The sequence below is a fragment of the Carassius auratus genome, chromosome 50, assembly GCF_003368295.1.
Source record: "Carassius auratus strain Wakin chromosome 50, ASM336829v1, whole genome shotgun sequence".
Lineage (NCBI taxonomy): Eukaryota > Metazoa > Chordata > Actinopteri > Cypriniformes > Cyprinidae > Carassius > Carassius auratus.
In genome coordinates, this window is record NC_039292.1 from 16,344,601 (window position 1) to 16,369,969 (window position 25,369).

At 39.0% G+C, this 25,369-nt stretch overlaps 2 protein-coding genes across 2 annotated transcripts in view; both read right to left on the bottom strand.

Annotated features, from left to right (window-relative positions):
• Nucleotides 1-9,385, bottom strand: part of LOC113067158 (tenascin-X-like) — a 120,287-nt gene extending 110,902 nt beyond the window's left edge. Inside the window, exons 1-5 of the mRNA XM_026239439.1 lie at nucleotides 9,313-9,385; nucleotides 7,939-8,340; nucleotides 6,087-7,024; nucleotides 5,239-5,506; nucleotides 870-1,133 (exon numbers count right to left, since the gene is read on the bottom strand). Of these exons, the coding sequence (XP_026095224.1) occupies nucleotides 870-1,133; nucleotides 5,239-5,506; nucleotides 6,087-7,024; nucleotides 7,939-8,340; nucleotides 9,313-9,364 (1,924 nt within the window). The 5' untranslated portion in view covers nucleotides 9,365-9,385. The remainder of the gene's footprint in view (nucleotides 1-869; nucleotides 1,134-5,238; nucleotides 5,507-6,086; nucleotides 7,025-7,938; nucleotides 8,341-9,312) is intronic.
• A 10,726-nt stretch (nucleotides 9,386-20,111) lies between these two features.
• Nucleotides 20,112-25,369, bottom strand: part of zfc3h1 (zinc finger C3H1-type containing) — an 18,467-nt gene continuing 13,209 nt past the window's right edge. The window contains exons 29-35 of the mRNA XM_026239440.1: nucleotides 25,285-25,369; nucleotides 24,955-25,120; nucleotides 24,750-24,850; nucleotides 24,348-24,449; nucleotides 21,498-21,537; nucleotides 21,173-21,235; nucleotides 20,112-21,083 (exon numbers count right to left, since the gene is read on the bottom strand). The exon at nucleotides 25,285-25,369 is cut by the window's right edge and continues 20 nt beyond it. Of these exons, the coding sequence (XP_026095225.1) occupies nucleotides 20,958-21,083; nucleotides 21,173-21,235; nucleotides 21,498-21,537; nucleotides 24,348-24,449; nucleotides 24,750-24,850; nucleotides 24,955-25,120; nucleotides 25,285-25,369 (683 nt within the window). The 3' untranslated portion in view covers nucleotides 20,112-20,957. The remainder of the gene's footprint in view (nucleotides 21,084-21,172; nucleotides 21,236-21,497; nucleotides 21,538-24,347; nucleotides 24,450-24,749; nucleotides 24,851-24,954; nucleotides 25,121-25,284) is intronic.

Genomic DNA, 25,369 nt, shown 5'->3' on the forward strand with positions numbered 1-25,369 from the left:
CAATCAGAGCTGTGGTCCGTAACTTTGTTTGTGTTCAAAATGTAGAAAAATTTATATAATAAGCGAGTACACCATGAATCCATTTTCCAAACCGTGTTTTTGGCTTGTCCTGAATCACTAGGGTGCACCTATAATAAGTGTTTATATTCGGACTATTTTAGATTGCTTCGGGGGTACCGCGGCGGAGTAACCCAGTACCTTTGTGATTCTTCATAGACATAAACAGAGAGAAGTAGTTCCGGCTACGATGTTCTTCCGCAAGACGCAAGCAGTTCTGTTTATTAACCGCTAGAGCGTCAAAAGTTCCCTACCGCAGCTTTAAAGGCAGTTCATCATTGAATTTTGTGATGTCATCATTCATCTCTGTTCAGTTTAAATAGTGTCTGTGCATTTATTTGCAATCAAGTCAACGATATCGCTGTAGATGAAGTGGCCCCAACTAAGCAAGCCAGAGGCGACAGCGGCAAGGAACCGAAACTCCATCGGTGACAGAATGGAGAAAAAAACCTTGGGAGAAACCAGCAGTTCAATTTCAGGCTGCAGCTGCATAAAGGTGACTTAACTTGTATGTACATGTTAGATAATAATATATAATATGTAAGTTTAAGGTACTAATGTGTACCATTTAAGACCAATTCACACTGCACAGACAAACAGTAACAGGCATTGTTTATTAGATTTTGTCTGATTTTACCCCTGTCAGTATCATTTGGCATTGTTCTGCACTTGTTTTTGCCTATTGAACATGTTGAATTGGTGTTTGTCAGGTCTTGGAATGTCTGAGAAGTGGCGTACTGTACTGGTGTGGTGTGAATAAGGCTTTTAGCATTAAATAAGGTACAAAGATGTAGATTTGTCATAGTTCTTGCCTGTTCTCCCTATTGTCCGGGTCTCAGCTGTTAGTTCTCCTCTCTTTGTCTTCACTAAAACTTGATAAGCTTTTCCAGGTCTCAAGCCGCTAAAATCCCAATGAGTTGTATTTGGAGGTAGGCTAAGGTCCCGTGCTGAAGAGATGGAGGGTGACAGAGAGAGCTCGTAGAAATCCATGTATCCAACAGCAGGAATCCAGGTGGCTTTAAGAGAGTCCTGACTGCCATTGCTCTGGAGAGTCAGTGATGTGACGGGAGCAGGGGCTGCACAAATGACAAACGTATCATTAAATATACTCAACTTTTTACATTGGAATCATTTTGTGTTCAGAAGTCCATTACATTTAGTGACATAAAGGAATAAAAACTTGGTTTGGAAAAAAATAGGTTTGAAATGACATGATGGTGATTAAATAATGACAGAATGAACCCATTTGCCAGTGGTGATATATTCACCATCATCTCACAATCTCAACATTAGAGTTTCCTGAAAACACTCAACTGAAGAGTGAGAATGTGACAATGCACAAATATGCGTGCATCATGGGTAACAGGCAGTAAAAGACAGGATATGTAGGTGGATAGTCTGGTAAACCAGGAAGGGAGGAGGCAAGCTGAAAATATCCTGGGAATAATGATAAAAAAACCTGCTGTTGGTTAGAGGTGTTTCTGTGTCCTGTGGAACATGATGACCTTACCAGTGTTAAATGAGCTCACATTAACTCAGAGATGATTCAACTCATACTGTGACACTCTGCTGGACTTATCAAACTGTTTGGTGAAAGAACATTTAAAAAATGTGTAACTTACTTAGACAATGTTCATTTCGTTAACAAAAAGGGACTGATTGCCAGACACATTTTTCTGTCACACAATACTGTAGAGACGTTTTCCACTGATGGTTTAACCTAGACATACAAACCACAGCAGCAACGCTCTCCATGTTAATACCACATGAGCCTGAACCACTCACCAGCACAGCAACAATATCACATAATACATATTACACAGTAAACGTTAAAGAAATGATTATCTTGATTTCAAGCTGAAGTGCATATTGGGAACTGCAGTTATTGTATGGTTCAGCGCTATATGTTACAGTCTGTAAAATGAGCAAATAAAAGGATACAGGAAAGGGAAGTTCAGAACACAGCGCCACCATATTTCATCAAGGTCCTACTCCACTTATGAACCTGTACCCTGAGCTTTTATCCCTGTCTGAAAAATCTGATAAAGATGACCACAATTTACCGTGTAATACTGCATCACCATATCGTATTTACTGTGATTTCGAGATGACATCACGTGACATTCTACTTGGAGCTGTTCACACCCTTGGACTCGGACTCAGAACTATCACACTATCAATGCCTAAACATAGTGTCTAATGAATCTGAGGTGTTCAGTTGTAGCTCAGAAAACTAATTGTAATTACAAGTTCTACGCGGACATGTATGCTTTTTACAAGTTGGTATCTGGTAATCATGGTAATTACGATATGGCATGAAGTTCATGCACCTTCAGGTTTCGGTATGACACTGGTAACTGAACAAGCTGAAATGTTGCTAGAGAAGATTGGATAAAAAACCATCCAGGAAATGGGCAAAAAGGCAGGAGATTGTTGCTCAAACCACACCCACCTAGCTTGATGATGGTGACAGCAGCGGCAATCCACCTGTCACTCAAGTGGCCACACCCTTAATTATGCTAAACTTTAAGGCTTAATATAATTTAAACGTATGAGTTCAAAAATTCACCCCTTACAGTTGTCATGAAGGTCAAAATTAGCTATATAGACTAAAATAATAACCAAACTGTAAACTTTTTTTTTCTTCTGCTGTAAATTTGGGCATTTTAATATGGGGATTCTATGGGATTGACTCCCTTTTGTGACCAGTCGATGAATTACAGTTTAAGCCACTTCCTTGTGGAAGTGGACTTGACTTGACTTCCGTACGGGCTTCATGATACAGTACACATCCTTACTAGCCTAATTCTAATTCTTTAATTCTTTGTGGCATTGATTCAACAAGGTGTTCGAAACATCCCTCGGAGATTTTGGTCCATTTTGACATGATAGCATCATGCAGTTGCTGCAGATTTGTCGGCTGCACATCCATGATGCGAATCTCCCGCAGGATGGATCCATGCTTTCATGTTCTTCTAGCCAAATTCTGACCCAACCATCTGTTGCCCTTCTATCATCTCTAACCAGTCTGCCCATTCTTCTCTGACCCGACATCAACAAGGCATTTTCATCCACACAACTGCTGCTCACTGGATATTTTTAATTTTTCTGACCATTCTCTGTAAACCCTAGAGATGGTTGTGCGTGAAAATCCCGGTAGATCAGCAGTTTTTGAAATACACAGACCAGCCTGGTCAAAGTAACAGGAATCCCTTTTCTTCCCCATTCTGATGCTTGGTTTGAACTTAAGCAAGTCGTCTTCACCACATCTAGATGCCTAAATTCATTGAGCTGCTGTCATGTGATTGGCTGATTAGCAATTTGTGTTACCAAGCAATTGAACTAGTGTACCCTAATAAAGTGACTGGTGAGTGTATGTGTACACCAAGAAGTGCTGTATCATTTATTTTATTTTGCCTGATCAGCTTAAAAGAGGTAAGCTTGTTTTAAGATGCATTGCACCTTAATGGTATACTGTGTAATGCAAACATCAGAAGAATGTAATTGTTGACAGAGGTGTTGGCCTGACCCGTAGCTGAGATCAACTCTACTCCACTCAATACTTCTGTAAGGTAAGTAGACTATATGGTAATTTATAAATCAAAGCAGAAACTAATTATCTAATTTCCCTAGATTTACAGTTTTGTTGTTCAGTAATTTCCATAATGTATCCTGTAATAATAGAATATGTGGTTAAAAAAACCTAGGCCTGTATGTTCATATAATGCCAATGTATTATTACAAAATGTGTATGACCTTGCTAAATCGCTCCCAAATGTAAGATTGTTGTTTAGCATTGTACGTCATACATATCACATAATATTAGAATAGGAACCCTTTAATTTCAAAATACTTAATAATTAGTTATTCTCCAGGTTGTTACACTTTCATTCCCCAAACTCTGAATATTGTTCCCGTAGACCTACATGTATACTATTATTACGCAAATTATTACGCTGTAAATTTGGTTTAATAATGGTGTAAAATGTGAGCTGTCAGAATGTATAAAACATTCAGTATATCCACAGGTTTTAAAATTTTTAATAGAGCTAATTTGCAAAAAAATAATAATAATAACAACAATTCAATAAAGAGGAGGGCCATACATTAAATAAACCTTAATAAATTGGTCTTGTTTGGTCATAAGCTTTGAAGTACATGGTACCATCATGCCAAGATTTCAAAAATAAATAAAAAGATTTTGTAAAAAAAAAAAAAGAGGAAGTATTTTCCATGGATTCAGGTCAGTGATAATGGGGCTCATCCCATCAAGATTCCTTCCAAGAGCCTCAGAGCAACAGTCAACGTGAATGTGCACCAGTTAACCATTAGAAACTTTACAAATCTGTTCTATGAGGCAGGACAGCAAGGAGGAATCTTCTGGTCTTGAAAAACAATGTCAAGGCATGACTGAAGGTTTCCTTCATGTGGAAAAGGAATTCTGGAACAATGTGTCCTGGACAAATGAGTCAAAGGTTGAATTGTTTGGCCACATTTCCAAACATCATGTTTTGCAAAAGCCAAACACTAACAGTGGTTCCTGTCATAAACTCAACTGAGAGAGTATTCACACCAGAAAAGTCAGCTAGTTCACTTTTTTAGTCTGGAACAAATACAATGTTGTTTTTGTTGTTGTTGTTGTTGTTGTTTGGTGTGGTTAGCTTTCACACTTACCTTTTTGCAAATGAACCAGAAGCTATAAACAAGACCATACGTGTGCTTAAGGTCATCCATTCATCAGCAATAGACAAAAAAATGATCCTAGTCAATGTAAGACACTGACAGACAACTATAAGAAATGCCTACATGAAGTATTATGCAATTTTATTGAAAAACATAATTTTTTTGAGAATGGACCTGTTATTAGTTTACTTGTAGTATACAGTAATCGACCATAATTTCTTTACTAAGAACTATGAGGTCAATTTGGTTTATGTTATTGTTCCTATATGTTTTAGGTGCTTTATCAAATATGTGAGAACGAAGTGTGTTCCACCATATCAATGTGAACAAGAAGAGCAGTACAAACAACCATAAATCACTGCATGCTACTGTGAAAATCAAGTAGAGATTTAAAGCACTTTAAATAGAGAACATGAGCCCTCCTCTGGTTCATGAAACTTCTGTTCAAAGATTCAGATTCAGAAGACTAAAGCTATGAAGAGATGTAAGAGGACTTACCAGTTTGAACTGTAATGTTTAAGCGTATGCCATTTTTCTGAGACATTATTCCAAACAAATAGGTGGCACCCGGAGTCAAACCCATCATCAGGCATGTATAATGGTTGGGCCTCTTGATATCTTCAGAACATCTTGTGGAGTTTGAATCATCAGTCAGAATGAAGTTACAGGATTTTCCAGGTGTTGTGAAATTAAACACACAATAATCCATATTAATGCTCTTTGCAGTCACATTCACCAGACACGTGGCAGCCTCCGTCGTTATAAACTACAAACAACAAATATACAACATAAAGTCAAAGAGAAACTGAAATTGACCAGTAGTATATATATAAAAAAAAAAAAAAATTGACAATGTGCACTATGATTTATATCAAATATTTGCAAAGCCCCAAGTATTTGTCATAAATTAACTATGTCGTACTTGAGACTGAGCGGCTGATGTTATGTGTCCACTGTAATTTCGTAATATTAGTGGTTTAAACAGTGCAGCATGGTGATGCAATGCTAAGGCCAAGGGTTCGATTCCCAGGGAATACATGAACTGATGAAGTGCAAATGAATGCATTGTAAGTCATTTGGGATAAAACTGCAAGCCAAATGCATACTTTAATGTAAACATGTTGGGAGGTGCACTGACGTGACTCGTGTGAACGGCAGCATTGATTGTGCTGCAGTTTCTTACAGGTACAAGAAAATATCTGAAGTTATGTAGTAACCAGCCATCCAAATTAGAGCTTGTAAATGTTTTGGCCAACATTTGGTTAGGCATTAGGCAATACTAAACAGATATACCATAGAAAAGCTTGTGAGACCTGTGAGAATATAGGTGACATTTGATTGCTCACCTTTGCTGTGGAAGCCATGGTGGGAGTGATGGTGGATGGAGGTGTGTTTCTTGTGCTCAGAGCAGCAGTGGTGGTGGTTGTTTCTACAGTAGTAGCTGGAGCCAGTGTAGTTGTGTAAGTAGTGGATGTGAACACGTCTGTATGCGGGCCAGGTGTAGATGTGTACAGGGCTGTAAGGGTGGCTGTTGCACCTGCTCTAGTTTTAGCTGAACTGGTGGCTGTATTCTCTACAGCTCTAGTATCTGTATTAGGAAGAACTTTAGTGATTGCTCGGGTCGTTCTGGTTTTAAATGGCAACATAGTCTGAACATCTTTGATGATCTTTGTCGTGGTGGAGCTTTTGGTTTTGGCATTTGTCCATGCCCCATCTGTGTTTGACACTGGGAAACTTCTGGTTGAACTCTCAGTCAGTATAGGATCTACGTCACTGCTGTTAGCTTCAGACGGTCCTGTATGAAAGACTAAAGCGGTCTGAGTTTCAGTGCTCACATTCAAAGAAACTGAAGACTCAGCATCTGTTGTGGAGATAGTTGACTCTGTCTGAGAAGTCAGAGGGTTATGGGTCTGCTCCGTAACATCTGAGGTCATCTCTGTCATCTCAGCTCTGTTCTGGGTGAAATTCTGAGGAACATGAGGAGTTCTCTTTACCATCAGACTGCTCGGGGACACATCTGTAACATCACTCATCTCGTAGAGTGATTCAGTCTCAAGCGTTTGAGTGTAGTTCTCATTAAAGTTTGCTTCAGCAGTAAACGTTGTCAGATCACCAAGGCCAGTGGTAGCAGTGCGTTTAGTTCTGCTTCTGGCTGTGTTACTGAGGTGGGTCACCGCTCTGCTTTGAGTAATGTCAGGGACTGTTAGAGTGGTCATTTCCCCTGTGGAAATGACTGAAACCTGTTTCACTGGAAACTGTGTCATTGTTGAAACTGTGGACGGGTCTGTAGAAAATGAAAAGACTGACGTTATACAGCATGATGTGTTTTCACTACAGGTGCATTTCAAAAATAAACTGTTGTGCTTTTTTTTTAATGACTTTTTTTATCATGAGTGCTTTATAATGGGGCAAAATTGGCAACCCAGGCTCACCTGGAAAACTTGGAAGTCACAACATTTCTACAAAATAATATCATGTTGCTTCTTGTGTGTTTCACAACACTTTCAGTGAAATAACCAGGAATTGACGCTAAAAGTGGCTCCAACAAAGTTGTTGGTGTTTTACTGCCACAAATGTTAATTTCATCTGCAAACTGCAGTGAATTGTACATAGGCCTACAGGCACAGTTTTGAAGTTTTGGAAAAATGTAGGGAGAGGCAGATTTTTTTTTCCAATAAACTTGTTGAAAACCAGATGTGGTATAATAATATGAATTCCCACCCTGGACAGAATAAATAAATAGATTATAATGCTTGTATATTGTACATTCATTAAGGTACTGTAACCTCAATGATGCATCACTCCTTGATATTTTACCTGTGCTCAGTCAATTCAGCTTAATCTCTTACTGATGATTTTTAGTTAAGATCAGAGCTTCGTAACTGATCCTGACATTACGAGCCATACTGAAACTAACTACAGTAATTTGAAATGATTGCATAACATATGTATCAAATATGTTTCTTTTTTGGAATAAGTATTAGACCAATTAGACTATGTGTCTGAGACATATTTTTCTACTAATGTTTTAAATCTTGACAGATAACCGTACATATAGTCTAACATTTCTTTACTGTACTGGATTATATTGTATGCCTATTCACTAATGCCAATCAAATCAACCCAAATGTTAATTGCCAAGACACATGTAAACAGATGTAGCTGAACATTTATGTGATGGTTAGAGAGTCAGCTGACCTGAGGCAGGGCAGAGTGACTTGGACACGCGTCTCCCCTCAGAGTCCATCGTGATCATGGACCAGTTTGAATACCTTTTCTCAGAGCAGACAACAGCCCGTTCACCCTGTTTTTTCAGGAACATCGGCATCTCTGCCAAACCAAAGATTCCTCGTTGGTTGTAGCATTTCCATGCCGGTGCAGTATCGCAGTCCCTGAGTTTGACCAAGCGAGTGTGTTTCGGGATAGTGGTGCTCTGACTGACCCACAGACATCTGGACACAAGTGTGTGATTGAGTCTCATGGTGCTGGTCCAGATCCATTGCTGATATGGGTTGCTCTCATCACACTTCCTCAGGACCACCACACTATTTTGTGTGCTCAGACATAACCCTTTATTAGTGTGTGCGATCAGAAAACCACCTAGCAGGAAATGAATTAGTGTTAGTTTGATGATCAGAGTAATTTGATAATAACATACGGATAAGACATTACAATCAATATCTCTGAACAAGAAAACTGGTTAGGATTATCATGATGTCTTTTGGACTTGCAAAGATAGTTTCTTTATTTTTAAGCAAGACTTTTGGACAATTTATGGTAAGGAAATTCAGAGGTTAGAAAGTATTTTCATAAATTCCACTCATGATAATTTCACACTTCACTTGAACAGCCAGTATAGGACCTGATGTATGGGTGGAGAAAGCTGTAAACCGTTTCTGGAGTTTTCAGTACATTTGCATATTAGAAATGAGTGAGTGAAAATCAATAAAATCTGTTTTGCAGCATCTGAAGAATTGCAGGCCACAGTAGAAGTCAGAAAGTCTTCAGGGAGGCGCATGGTCTCATCTCGCCTCAATTACACAAACACACAAAATAACACTGCAAAAAAAAGCTCACATTCCCTTGTTCCATTTTGTTGCAAATGACAATTAGTGTTTTCTATTCCTATTAATCAGTTAAATCAGTTATATAATCGATGTTATAAGAACTAATAGATTAAGCTTCTTTGTGTTGAAAGTTACAGTTTAAAATAACCATTTATCATACTTTATAATATACACCATTATCAACATACATTATACAATGCTAAATGGAACAGTAATGAACACTCAATAAAATAATATAACAAAACATCCAAAAAACAAAATAAAAACATGAACATTTGTGAGTACATTACAATGAATTTAATCCTGTTATTAATGTACGTACTGATAATGTTATTAATAAAAGGTATTCTGAATGGTTTATGGATACTTATTCGATCAGTTCAACAGAAATGCTATAGTTCAAATAAGAATTCATATAACTTTTTATTTTTTTTCTCAGATCGTCCCTAACCAACAATTCAACAAGACAGCAAAGCCAGTAAATAATCATAATATTAATACTCACTTAATACATAAAAACGATCCAGTGTTAATAAGATGAGAAAGAGCATTTCCATGTTACTGGTTAGTAGGTTTTTCTGAACTCAAATGAGAGTTTGAGCATTCAGGAGGAAATTCTCTTTCAGGGGAAGGAAAAGTCACTGACCGTCGTTTCCTTCTATTCAATAGCGTGAGGCTAGTGACAGTACAGTGATCCTTACATGCAAACATCTCAGAGGCTAGCCATGGCTAAATCATTACACACAGACCTTTACAATAATTTTTGTAATATTGGTATTACTGTGGTCTGTAGTTGCATCTGTGTGTAGGCAACTATTTTGCTTAGCATGTTTGAAACACTACAGTATACAATGTTAAGAAAGTTCAGCACAGTTTAAGGCATGCGCAGATTTCTAGAAGGCCTATAAGAAGATCTTCAGATCATTTGGGATCTCCATTACTGAATGCCAGTCCTTCAACAGTCTTAACATCTCAACATCCAGCAGCTTCACTTTGTTGTCAGGGAAGAGCCAAATGAAATGCAACAAACAGCATCAAATATATTTAATAAATTACATGTAATAGCTTTGAAAGCTAATATTATACTATATTTTACTATGTCCCAGAGAGGGTTATAAGTCAAGTCAAGTCACCTTTATTTATATAGCGCTTTAAACAACAGATTTTGTCAAAGCAACTGAACAAGGTTAATTAGGAAACCCTGTCAATAATGCAAAATGACTGTTAAAGGCAGTTCAGTTTAAAGCAGTTTAAAGAGATGGGTCTTTAATCTAGATTTAAACTGTTAGAGTGTGTCTGCCTCCCGAACAATGTTAGGTAGGTTATTCCAGAATTTAGGCGCAAAATAAGAAAAGGATCTGCCGATGCAGTTGATTTTGATATTCTAGATATTATCAAATTGCCTGAGTTTTGAGAATGTAGCGGACGTAGTGGATTATAATGTAAAAGGAGCTCATTAAAATACTGAGTTGCTAAACCACTCAGGGCTTTATAAGTAATAAGCAATATTTTAAAATATATACGATGTTTGATAGGGAGCCTATCAAACTGGTTTCTGGTCAGGACGAACTGGCCCCCCAACTGAGCCTGGTTTCTTCCAAGGTTTTTTTCTCCATTCTGTCACCAATTGAGTTTCGGTTCCTTGCCGCTGTCGCCTCTGGCTTGCTTAGTTGGGGTCACTTCATCTACAGCGATATCATTGACTTGATTGCAAATAAATGCACAGACACTATTTAACTGAACAGAGATGACATAACTGAATTCAATGATGAACTGCCTTTAACTATCATTTTGCATTATTGACACACTGTTTTCCAAATGAATGTTGTTCAGTTTCTTTGACGCAATGTATTTTGTTTAAAGCGCCCTGTATATAAATAAAGGTGACTTGACTTGACTAAACATCGCAAAGTTCTCTCTAAATCTTGGTTGGCTCGCTCCGACTGACCGTTGCTCTGATGGTGATAACCCGAAGACAGACCAACTGTCACTCCTAACAATTCAAAAAACTCTTTCCAAAATTTGGATACTAATTGGGATCCCCTGTCAGAAACAACGTCTAACGGGAGGCCATGTAACCGAAAGACGTGATCAATAACAGTGACCACTGTCTCCTTGGCTGAAGGTAATTTGGGCAAAGGAATGAAATGTGCCGCCTTTGAGAATCGGTCCACTACAGCCAAAATGACCATCATGCCATTAGAGGGCGGTAACAAAATCTAGTGCGATGTGGGATCAGGGTCTCGAAGGGACAGACATCGGTTGAAGAAGCCCTTCCGGAGGTCGGTTAGATGAATTACCACTGGCGCAAACTGAGCAAGCCAAAACAAAATCATGAACGTCGCGAGCCATCAGTGGCCACCAGAATCATTGCTTTACTAAGCACTTGTTGCGGCTTATCCCTGGATGACAAGCTACATTACAGCAGTGACCCCACTGAATAAAGTCGGACCGTAACTCCTCCGGCACAAACAACCGATTCGGTGGGCACACGTGTGGAGGCGTTACCCCTTCTAAGGCCATATTGACCTTTGATTCGACTTCCCATACGAGTGATGAGACGAAAATACGCTCAGGTAAAATGCACTCGGAGTCACTGGGCGTTTGGAAGGATCAAAAAGACGTGATAAAGAATCAGGTTTGACGTTTTTGGAACCCGGGCGGTACGATAGACAAAAATCAAAATGACCTAAAAAAAAGTGCCCACCGAGCCTGCCTGGAATTGAGTCTTTTGGCAGTTCTAATGTATTTGCAAGTTTTTATGATCGGTCCAAACTAGGGCTGGGACAACGCGTCGAGGTCATCGATGACGTCAACACAAAAAATACGTTGACGCAAAATGATTCGTCGACCTGTTTTTATTTCTCTAAAAAACGTTTGCAAAACGTTTACCTTATGTGCGCTGAATATACGCGATGACCGGATCAACATTCTGTCCAACGTTATATGACCAATCCAGGGGTTTTTCTGCATTGATCTTTTTTTTGGCGGCTGTCAAAGCCTTATTTGATCGGTGAGTGATGTAGAACAGAATGACTGCTGCGTCTGACAGTGCGCGTACGAGAGAGAGCCCCGGCTGTGCGCGCGCACTCACAGTCTTCAAACAACATGATCGCTTCTTGCTCTCTCTCTCTCCCTTGTGCATATTAATCAAAATCATTATACACGATAGAAAAAGGGCGGAACGCCAAAGTTTCACGCGCGCTCGCACACTCACAGTCTTCAAACTACAGCGCTGTCTTGCTCTCTCTCTCTCTCTCTCTCTCTCTCTCTCTCTCTCTCTCTCTCCCTCATGCATATTAACCAAAATCATTAGACACAATAGAAAAAGGGCGGAATGCCAAAGTTTCACGTGGAGCATTCAGAGATTTTTTTTTTCTCCATGACAGGCTGCTGGCTCCCACTGTTAATTTTTATTTATTTATTTTTTTGGGAAAAGCACTCTCTGTATTAGCTTAAAGCCCTCAAGTTTACATTGGTTACTGTATTCTTTCAATTGCTCTAAACAAGTATTTTGGCTGACCTTTTTTATTGAATGCTAGACATCAAGTTGTTGTTATTTACATCTGAAAGAATAACTTTTTTTCAGTAAACTAGGCCCTATGTGTTCAGTTAGCTTGTTTCAGTAAGCTATGTGTTTTCAAGGCTTCAAGGTTTTATTGAATGCTATCTCTATACAAGTGCAAAGTAATGCATTCTCAGTCAGTCTTTTATTTTGTAATTTTAAGAGCAATAAACATATATTGCAATGTTTAGGAATTCATGTTTTTTTTCATTCAGATATGTAAATCAACATGTATAAATTGTTAGTAGTCAATTAATGGGGAGATAATCGAAATAGAATCAGTCTGAATTAATCGTTAGATTAATCAATTCATCGAAAAAATAATCGCTAGATTGATCGTTTAAAAAATAATCGTTTATCCCAGCCCTAGTCCAAACGATGAAAGGTACCCCCGACCCCTCCAACCAGTGAGGCCACTTCTCTAATGCTAATTTGATGGCCAACAATTCTCTGTTACCAATGTCATGATTATGTTCTGCAGGAGACTGGCTCCCCAGAGTAACTCTCCGGTGCCGGAAGACGAGGTTCAGGTCGGTAGTGGGCTTCGGGATGTCCTGGGGAACGGGCGGTGCGGGGGCGCAGCAGGAGAGGTCAGCTGATGGATCTGCTGGGTGAGCTTAGACACCTGTGTCACAAGCGCTTGGACTGCGCGTCCGGTGTTGACTATGCTCTCCTGCTGTTGATCCATACGGGTGACACTGTAATGAATACAGTCTGTGAGAGAAGTGGTACTCACTGCTTCCATGTTTGGTCAGAGCATGCTGTAATGGTAGTAAAGAGGTGAGGAAGCAAGTGCGAGTAAATGATAAATTTATTGAACAATATAACAAATACTGAACACGAAAACAGGAGAACAAGTGATCTGCAGGTATGGTATAATCCGGGAAGAGACAAAGCTCAAGGTTGATCCAGGGTGTGGTGGTGTGTTGGCAGCAGGAGAGCATGACACAGGAACTGCGGGGGAAGAGTCGTGAAGGTGAGTGGTGAAGTCCGTGGATGAAGAGGCGTGGATGGCGTTCCGAAGACAGGACAATCCAATGACGAGAATAACATAAACAGGAATGTGAGAAACAGGAAATAACACTAGATATGACAAACAATGCTCTGACAAACACAAGATGAAAGACAGGGCAATATGTAGGAAAGGGTAATGAGTAGCAGCTGGTGATCATGAACAATTAGCGGAGACACCCACATGAAACAATCAGTGCTGATGCAAGACACACACTCACTACACCTACAGTGCAAAACCCGAGGCCACGGTTTACCAACCGTGACAGAACTCAGTGGACGTGGAGGATTATAATGTAAAAAATGCTAATTCAAATAATGAGGTGCTAAACCATTCAGGGCTTTATAAGTAATAAGCAAGGTTTTTAAATCTATACGATTTTTGATAGGGGGTCAATGCAGTGTTGACAGGACCGGGCTAATATGGTCATACATCCTGGTTCTAGTACGAACTCTAGCTGCTGCATTCTGGATTACCTGGAGTTTGATTACCAAGCGTGCAGAACAACCACCCAATAAATTACTCGTCATACATTTTTTTATATCGACTATGCATTCTGTTAGTTTTTCAAATTGGTATGTTTTGCCGGGCCACGAAGAAAAATAGAGCAGAGTATCATCAGCATAACACCATGTTTCCTGATGGTATCTCCCAAGGGTAACATATAAACCGTGAAGAGTAGCGGCCCTAGTTCTGAGTCTTGAGGTACTCCATACTGCACTTGTGATCGATATGATACCTCTTCATTCACTGCTAAGAATTGACGGAGGTCATATAAGTACGATTTAAACCATGCTAATGCACTTCCATTAATGCCAACAAACTGTTCTAGTCTATGCAAAAGAATGTTGTGGTCAATTGTTTGTTTTCTTCTAAAAGAGATGAAAATTAATCAGATCTAGCAGTTTTTAATGCTTTTCTGTAGGATAGGTTACTTTCCTGCCAAGCAATACAAAATACCTCTAGTTTTGCTTTCCTCCAGATGCGCTCCATTTTCCGGGCTGCTCTCTTTAGGGTGCGAGTATGCTCATTATACCATGGTGTCAGTGGTTTCCTTAACCTTCCTTAAGCATAAAAGAGCAACTGTTACATCATCAAGTTGTTCTGAGGTTTTGGATATGCTAAGGAATTCAGATACATCAGGAAGATTTCTTACAAAGCAATATTTTGTGGTAGAAGTGATGGCTCTACCATACTTGTAACAAGAAGTAGAATTTAAGGTTTTAGCTATATTAAGTTTGCACAAAAAAAAAAAAAAATGATCTGAGATATCATCACTTGGCTGCATAATTTCAACACTATCAACATCAATTCCATGTGACAGTATTAAATCTAGAGTATGATTTCGACAATGAGTAGGTCCTCTCATGAAATCTTTTTCATTATCAACATGGATATTAAAATTACCAACTATCAAAAAACTTTTATCTGCAGCCATCACTAACTCGGATGTAAAATCAACAAACTCTTTAATAAAGTCTGTATGGTGGCCTGTATACAGTAGCCAGTACAAACATCATTCTCAACATGTGCATGTAGCTTGAATTCAGCATGTGGATGAATGGGTTTTCAGGTCTGTCTGTTTAAGAACAACCTGTGTGCATAGTTCAAAGTATCAGTCCAGGCCATTTTTTTTTTTTTTTTTTTTTGCTTGACGTGTCTTTCTATCATGGAAAAACTTCTGTCTTTGGTGACACCTTCCCTGGGGCTTTCTTGCCTCTTTTGATGAATCTTGTCACCTGCAGTTGTGCAGATTTCTGGGCAGACTCCAACAGGTGAGGAGTTCTTAGTAGATACACACTGCTTTGTGTGAGACACCTAAACACCATCTTACTTGCTCACTGATAGAACAATGATGATATCTTGAACTTGATGTAATTTAAAAGTCGGAAGAAAGCTGTGAGATACAATACCAGAATATAACAAAACAAAATACATAAGGTAGGTTCATGTCAGCAGGTGCAAGTGGTACATTAAATTTTAGGTGTCTTGAGGTTTCATGGTCCCATTTTAAAGCAGCCAATTCCTCACTACCAATCTGATGGAGTTTAACAGTAATGGAACTTAAGAATGCTTGGTCTGACTGGCTTAAATGAAAAGGAGCAAAAAGTCAATTTAACTCACATATTTATTAAAATGGTATGCATCAATAAAACATATGATAATAATAATCAAATCACAATTATAAAAGTATATAGAATAATCATAGTTCATTCAGGAATCTTCCAATGCAAGCCACTAATGTAGATCCAACGTTTTTTTTTTATTATTATTATTCTATAATGCAAATTTGGATATTCAGGCTATGTCACAGATTGATTGATATAAATAATGTTCAAGCACTTCACATTTCCAATTTGTTATTAGTGATGTGTTGGGAAACAAGGGGCCCTCTGGCTTGTCAACCACCCTAATAACAATCAGAAAGATCACATATTTTAAATTGTAAGGACTCGTCATGCCATAAATCTGTGACTATTCATGCAAATGTGTGTTACAGTGTTCCATGAGTTTGGTTGTAAATAGTATACATGTTGTGAGAACTGTCATTATGTTTGTACTGGCTACTGTATACAGGCCACCAGGGCACCATACAGACTTTATTAAAGAGTTTGGTGATTTTACATCCGAGTTAGTTCTGGCTGCAGATAAAGTTTTAATAGTTGGTTATTTTAATATCCATGTTGCTAATGAAAAAGGACCTACTCATTGTCGAAATCATACTCTATATTTAATTATGCAGCCAAGTGATGATATCTCAGATCATGCATCCTTTATGCAAACTTCATATAGCCAAAATTGTAAATTCTACTTCTTGTTACAAGTATGGAAGAACCATCACTTCTACCACAGAAGACTTTTTAAGTTATCTTCCTGATGTATCCAAATTCCTTAGCATATCCAAAACCTCAGAACAACTTGAAGATGTAACAGAAACTATGGACTCTCTCTTTTCTAGCATTTTAAATACAGTTGCTCCTTTACGCTTAAGGAAGGTTAAGGAAACTAGTATGACACCATGGTATAATGAACATACTTGCACCCTAAAGAGAGCAGCCCGAAAAATGGAGCGCAGTTGAAGGAAAACAAAACTAGAGGTATTTCGTATTGCTTGGCGGGAAAGTAACCTATCCTACAAAAAAAGCATTAAAAACTGCTAGATCCGATTCTTTTTCTTCTCTTTTATAAGAAAACAAACCTAACCCCAAACATAAAGCCTCAACAAGTTTTGACATTTCCCAACATCACAGCAGTAATGACTTTATGAACTACTTTACTTCTAAAATCGATACTATTAGAGATAAAATTGCAACCATTCAGCCGTCAGCTACAGTATCTCATCAGACAGTGCACTATAGACCCCCTGAGAAACAGTTCCACTCATTCTCTACTTTAGGAGAGTTAGAATTGTATAAATTTGTTAAATCATCTAAACCAACAACAATGTATGTTAGACCCTATACCATCTAAGCTCCTAAAAGAGGTACTTCCAGAAGTCATAGATCCTCTTCTGACTATTATTAATTCCTCATGGTCATTAGGATATGTCCCCAAAACCTTCAAACTGGCTGTTATTAAACCTCTCATCAAAAAACCACAACTTGACCCCAAAGAACTAGTTAATTATAGACCAATCTCGAATCTCCCTTTTCTGTCCAAGATACTAGAAAAGGTAGTACCCTCACAATTATATTCCTTCTTAGAGAAAAATGATATATGTGAGGATTTCCAGTCAGGATTTAGACTGTATCATAGTACTGACACTGCTCTCCTTAGAGTTACAAATGATCTGCTCTTATCATCTGATCGTGGGTGTATCTCTCTATTAGTTTTATTGGATCTTAGTGCTGCGTTTGACACAATTGACCACAACTTTTCTTTTGCATAGACTTAAACACTTTGTTGGAATTAATGGAAGTGCATTAGCATGGTTTAAATCATACTTACATGACCACCATCAGTTCGTAGCAGTGAATAAAGAGGTATCATATTGATCACAAGTGCAATATGGAGTACCTCAAGGCTCAGTACTAGGGCCACTACTCTTCACACTTTATATGTTACCCTTGGGAGATATCATCAGGAAACATGGTGTTAGCTTTCACTGTTATGCTGATGATACTCAGTTCTATGTTTCTTTGTGGCCCGGTGAAACCAATTTAAAAAACTAATGGAATGCATAGTCGATATAAAAAACTGGATGACGAGTAATTTCTTACTGCTAAATTCTGAAAAAAAAAAAAACAGAGGTGTTGATTATAGGACTTAAAAACTCTGCATGTAATAACCTAGAACACTGTCTAAGACTTTTTCTCCATTCTGTCACCGATGGAGTTTCGGTTCCTTGCCGCTGTCGCCTCTGGCTTGCTTAGTTGGGGTCACTTCATCTACGGCGATATCATTAACTTGATTGCAAATAAATGCACAGACACTATTTAAACTGAATAGAGATGACATCACTGAATTCAATGATGAACTGCCTTTAACTGCCATTTTCCAATATTGACACACTGTTTTCCTAATGAATGTTGTTCAGTTGCTTTGACGCAATGCATTTTGTTTAAAGCGATATATAAATAAAGGTGACTTGACTTGACATGCGTAACCTAGAGACGTTTTTATCACCCATGTCCTCATGAACTCCTCTGGACCAGTGTCCATGGCTTTAGTTGAAGTTGCTCTCATTACAGTCAGATCTGTGGGCACAATTGTGTTCACCTGTTTGATAAATGTTGTTTTATGGTGTTGTTCACACATTCAGATCTCTGTGGCACATAAAGACTTCTTGTATTTTGGTCTGATGTTTAGTATTTTACACACACCTTTCATTATTTTTCAAGTAAATTTAAAAGATCAAATGGTGTTTTGTGGCTTCATTCGACTGTGGCTTTGTGTAAATACAGTCATGCTCCAAACAAAGGCAAGTAAGTTTTACAATTGTGATGTAAATTAGGTCCTGTTGCTGTAACAGGTAACCAGTCTCCGAATGTTTTTATTTTTTTAATGAGCAAGATTATGTGGAAATTCAGAGTTTCTGAATACTGCTTTAAATTATGGATGTTTCAATTTCCAAATAATGTTAGCCACTCTCTCTGATCAGATTAAGTTTTTAGCTGGTCCTCTTCAGCGAAGGATGAACTGGTTTGCTATCACTTGTGCCAGACTATTGAAATGAAAACAAACCTCCCTTTTTGGCACTCTGTAGAAGACAGATTTAATTGTAAGGGTTAGCAAATCACATTTCTCCATGAAATGCCATGCTTGGTGATCATAATATAATATACATCATTATTATTTGATTTATAATATAATTATATTATATTAAAATAGTATATAATAAAATAATATTATTTCTGGTCTCTGGAGAGTCTTTGGAATAATATAGTTGTGTAATATACATTGTGTTCGTCTTTGAGAAGACCTTGTGATTCGGCCCTGTAGTCACAGTAGTACACACATGTACACTGTATGTATAACAACTAGTCTGTCTTAAAGCCAATGAGAGACTCACAAGATGTCAACATCCAATGACTGCACACATATTTGGAGTACATATTTGCTTGATATAAGGTGTGATATGTTAAAATGTGTGTTATTATTTGGCCATAAACACCTCCCAATCAACAGGGAGAAAAACATAATTCTTCTGAGTGAGTTGGACTCCTTGGACTCAGCTTTGAGCAACTCTCAGAAACAAAGCCATTTGTTTTATAAAATCATCACTTTCAATCTGTGTTACCAGTGTCAGATTTTTTTTAAATTATCATTTTATCATCTATTGTTTGACTGCAGTCAAGAAGAGTTCTGCTTTGTAGTAGTTAGTCCTCGAGATCTTAGGTATAATATTGGGCTCAGTGAAGCTTTCTTTGAAGCTGACTCTTGAGTAAGTCAACTTTACTGATGAAAGATTTATAACTTGATAAACCAATCAAATAGATCTAACACAAACATACTTGCTGGTTATATAATTCTATTGTCCCGAGACTCTTCTTCTGAAAATATCTCACGTCATCAAACTCTCACTCATAGCCATGTACGGCCTTTCATGCTTAGAAAGGAAACCCTTCCTGCACAGAAAACAGTGATTTCCTGCAACAACAAGACCTTGACAGCAAGTCTCAGAGCCACAAGTTCAACAGACACTGAATTTGTTATTGTGTGAATCAATTACTGTCGTCTTACATCATGAAATGTGTGGACATGGTGTTATTTGAGGTGTGTATATATATATATATATATATATATATATATATATAATGATTGCTTTGAACTTTACCACTAATTAACTCTGTATATCATCACATATTTTTATTTCATAACCTACAACTAGATCCAGAAAGTAGGGTATTATAAAGTGCTTTATTGTTTTACTTGAATATATAGTAAATATTTTCTAAAGTGAATTGAAATGCCAGGAATGGAGCCTGCAGAAAACATTTCTGGAAGGACGGTGCATCCGGAGTCAGGAAAGCACTGCTGTCTGACACTGTCCCTGCCTTTATTAATCAGACACCGAAACCCCCAGGAACCATCAACGGGGTTAAAGAGTATTCAGAGCTTCTCCAAAGTTTTTTTTGTATTTTGTGTGTGCTGTTTTATTGAAAGTAAGCCTATTTGATCTTTTTACCTGTATGTGTGTGTGTGTGTGTGTGTATGTATGTATATATATATACACTTACTCCATATATAATTTTAAATCCCCTCCCCATTAAAACACAACACTGTATTTCTGTACAAAATAATTTAATAGAAACATTGTTCAATTATAAATTGAAAGAAAAACAGGTGTCAGATTATCAATCCTGCAGAATACGTTAATCAACATGCATGTGTGTGTGCGTTCTCTCACACACACACACACACACACAAAAACATACACACATGGATTTTTTTTTAATTTGTGAAGAAACAATATTACATGAACAGTTTACTGATGTCTTTTGGCGCAGTCCACGACTACAGACATATTGAGTGTCGGCGAGATTTGGCAGTCTATGGAGAAGTTTCCATCAATACTCTGACACTGGTGAGCCAAACAGAATACTTCCAATAACAGCCATTTCAATCCATGGTTGGAGAAGGAGCAGATTAAAAAAAAAAAAAAAAAAAGGAAGAAAAGAAGAAAAAAAACCCTTGGTGCTGAGCCCTTAAACTCTCAAGCTGAGTTAATGTCATTCTTCATGAGACACGGTTGAGACACCATGAGAAACTAAATAAATTTATGTATATTTAGAGGAAGGAAGCAAGCCACCTTAAAAACAGTCACAGTCCATCAACAACTATGACGCAACATTGAAGAAAAATACAAATCAAATTAAAAAAAGTTAGTGTACAAATGGGAACACGCAAATCAAAAACAACAGGAAGCAACAGGCATCATCAACAGATTCATACTTACGTACATGATGATAAAAGAGGCCCACATACTGGATTATGGGTAGCTCATTGTGTCTTCTCTGGACTCCTGCTCGTAATACTGACTCGGCTCTAAGCTAAGATGCGTGTCTGCGTATCTGTGGAGGTTTGGTGCTCTAATGGAAGCATGTACTCTTGTGGGAATGTGCTGCTCGTGTCACTGGCTTTGGCTCGGCTCTAACCCTAGCGGCTCATTTAGACTCACTCCCACCTCTTGGCACTTGTCAATTATTTTTTTCAGTGTGTCAGTTTTACCTCCTTCAGCAGCCTCAAAGAGCAAACACTAGAAATGGAAAGAGAAGAGGATTGGTGAGGACAGCATCCAAAGCTAAAGCGAGTGGAGTGAATATCTGAGGTAAAGAGGCTGTTTACATCTTTCCAGAGAGCAGCAGACAGAGGCAGTTTCTGGAGCGCCTGCTGATACAGCCGCCGCACCTGCACACGTGCCAATAAAAGCACAAACACACCAGAGCGGGAACACACAGTCAGTTCAGTCAGACATACACAAATCATCACAGCCGCAAACATTCAGACTCAATCACTCTTCATCAGAGGTATGCCATTTAAACTCTTACATATGCGTGCACTGAGCATACCCTGCAGAAAAAAAACAATAGATTCGACAGAATGAAAGCAGAAAAACTTGAGACATCGGCCACTGTGAAAGTCATGACCTGACCTCTGACCTCACACTCACCTCTGCTCTTTGCCTTTGTTCCTTCTCAACAGCAATAGCTCTGGCAAGAAATATATTGATACAAGATGTCAAACACTTCACCTCATTTCTGCTTCCAAATCAATGGACATCACATTCACCCTCCACTACTAAACTGGACGGCATGCAAATGTATTTGATCCCCAGGGTGCGTTCAACAAGAACTGCACATGGCTTTCTTTGAATCTTGCACTTTTGCACATCTGGACAGTAAAATCTTTCTTGTTCTGGATAAGACTGCTCTTAAAACACAGTCTGATTGTTAATATGTCCTCCGAGACCGTGTTACATATTCCATACGTACAGGGAAATTCCCTGTGAAGAGCAGAGTAATGCAGCACAAACCAAACAAACGGCAAGACTATTCAAAATCAATGGAATCAGACCTACATGGAGGAACTGGAGGCCATAGCATTCGGTTTGAGCTGCGCCCAGCACCCAGTCCCAAAAGAAGAGCAACACTTGCTCCTGGAGGACAGGACCACACTTGAAGCCGGAGTTGAGGCAGGAGTCTGCAGTGAGGTGGGCCTCCAGGAGCGGGGTCGGTCCTTCACTTCTTTAAAGTAGCAAGCCCTCTAGTCAAAGCCTTCAACTGAACTAGCTTCGATGCTCCAGTGACATGGTAAATGAGGTTTACGACTAGAAATTGACAGAAATTGTCTAGCGAGGGAACAGAGGTTAAATGGAGATTTTGGACGTAGGGGACCAAGCAGTCAAACCCCACCAAAGAATGCAACTTAAAGCATTCAAAACTGCTTCTGCATATCATCGCAATTGGACGTGAATCAGAAAGGGGTGAAGGGAGGGCATAAAAATGAACCACCCTAACACTATTGTCACCCCAATTCTGTATGACTTTCTACTCTGTCCACACAATGGGGATCCATATTTCTGTACTCTAAAGTTAATTTCTTGTGTGTTCTACAGACCAAAGCCAAATAGGACCAAAACCTCAGACTCAGTCAATAATGACAGAATTGAGAGGGAATAGTTTGTGTTTTTGAGCAAGTAGCTCAATAAATGGAATTGAATGTATCAAACAAAAACTAGAACTAGAACGTAGTAACAAGGAAACTGCCACCGATTTAATTCCCTTGTTTCTGGATCATCACTGCCCTGAGAGCTGGAGGAGGACTGGTCTGCCAGTTGTCATGATTCACTAGGCCCGAAGGCCTGTTCACACCAACACAAATGTTAGAATGGAAATTTGGTCTGATTTCCCTGTTCAGGCCACTGCATAAAACCAGCAGATGTGTGGAGTGAAAAAATACAGATTCTCTCCCAGACATGAAGATAGAAAAGAGACTGGAACCCCACTCCATTAAACAGTGTCACACTGATGGCACGCAGATATTTGTGATGGTCATTAAAGGGGTGCATTAAACAGATGCATTAAAGGGGTCCTAAGATGTTGCCAAAAAGAACATTATTTTGTGTATTTGGTGTAATGAAATGTGTTTAAGGTTAAAAAAGAAAAACACTATTTCCACATACTGTACATTGTTTCTCCTCTAAGCCACACCTTTGTGTAACACGCTGATTTTTACAAAGCTCATCATTTCAAAAAGTGAGGTGTGCTCTGATTGGCCAGCTGTCCAGTGCGTTGTCATTGGCTGAATGCCTCAAACGTGTGACGGAAATGTTACGCCCTTTAACATACTGGCACAACGACACAAAAAACAAAAACCCATTACAAAGAGTAGGGGTGCTCCGATCACGATCGGCCGATCGTTAATGCGCATCTCGTCAGTAAAGCCGGTTCTTTAATCAGCGGTTAATTCCATCAGCTGCGTGATTTCACATAGAACAGCTTTTACTACACAGAGCCGTTGTTAATAGAGAAGATGCGCCAATAAACGCTGAAAATTCACGTGATTTGCGCATCTTCTCTATTAACAACGGCTCTGTGTAGTAACAGCTGCTCTATGTGAAATCACGCAGAGAACCAGCTTTACTGACGAGATGCGCGTTAACGATCGGCCGATCGTGATCGGAGCACCCCTACAAACGAGGCATAGGTTGCATCTAGTGGGGACATAATTACTGACTATAATAACTTATGTTGTGTTTTTATGCGTTGCGTTGCATATCAGGTGACGTAAATATAAAATCACGTCTGCATTTGTGATCGGAGAAATTACAAACAAGTGCTTCTCTACACTGCTCAAAACTCATGTTTGAATCATCAGGGGCAAATTATTTAAATATGAGAACGTACTTACAGTCCGTGAGTCAGAACAGCCGGCCCTGTAGTCTACTCTACCAGGAAACAGTCCTCCTTAAACCGTGCCGCAGACATCTGAAGATTTGGGTTATACTGTTCTGGAACAGTGTTGTAAATACAACTTGACCCCTGATCTCTAGCTGTGTCCTCTTTGGGAAGACCAAACAAAGTAGCTTTGCTTTCACAGTGAAACGCACATCAACTCCACAACATGGCACATGTGGCAAAAACAATACCACAACAAAACACAGCGTGACACACGGAGGGCTCCTCAGACACAGAGCCAAAGCCAATGGAGTCTGATCTTATGCTATTTGGAAACCAGTCTCGTGTGAACGTACACACTCGCAGGATCAGGGGAGGCACCTGAGGGTGAATTTGAATCATGTGAGCCCTTGGGGCTTTTCCTGTACATATGGAATATATAACATGGACAGGAAATCTCATTTCGATTGAAAACAGCAAATGTTCATATTTACATTGCGCAGAATGCCTTATCTTCATCAGAACAAAACTAGTGGAGAGCTACACCATAGGCTTTAGAATATCATCTCATTTGGACACACAGAAACAAATTAGCTTGATGCATTTGGAGCTCGTGAACTTACATTTTCCAGATGGCCAGACAGGTTGGGACGCTACAGCACAACATTCTGCTTTGCAATTTAAAATGTTCAACATTGCCATCCTGCCATTCTTGCTGCAGCAACCTACACAACGACAAATGAGACTAAACTCCAGGACATTAAAGTGCCTTTAGAAAGCTGTGACTGCATCCAGTGCCACCTACTAAAGAAGTTAAAGAATCACCTGTTCCCCCATTACAGAGAAGACAGACTTTAACAGCTTCAGTGAGCCAGGAAACGATTAAAATGATGCACCAGAAATATTTACACTGTATATGGTAACAAAAAAACTACAATTGTGGCATATATAATTGGAAATACTGGTGCTCTTCACAACCTTAAGGCGAGAAAGCATTAATAAATCCAAGCAAGTCTCCCGTTTACCTTATGTCCAGTTCAGTATTGGTTGGCATGATATGTTGAAGTCTTTCCAGGATAAGGGAATGTTGGGATTGAGGGAAACATCCCAAATAGAAGGATATGACCTGAAATGCACACAGCACAAAATGCAAACACAATACATCTACACTGTCCATAAGCTTTACATGCAATCATCAGGCTGCTACTAAGAGCTGAAAGCATGACGTACCTTGTTATGGAAGCTGAAGCAGCTCCAGTATTGTGAGGAGCTGAAGGGCAGGGTGAGTCTGCTCGGCACAGTCTCCAGACAGCGGTGAACTAGACCCGTAAACATCTTCAGCTCGCGAACACTCGGCTGCGGAGCCAACATCTTACTGCTGGCGAAGGACAGATAGCTGGGGAAGAGGGAGCAAGCATTAAGAGAGGAAACACCATGACTATCTGCAACCAGTGAGGATGACACACAGATTAACATGACAAACACACCGGATGATTTCATGCTGTGGTAATAAACACAACAACTGATAAGTTAGGTTTCACAACTGTCCACTTTACTTACTCTAGCCAGAGGGTGTGAATTAAGTCCAGCTTTGTAATCGTTCCCAAAGCTTTCTCAAATGCATCAATGGCCTCTCTCACAACAC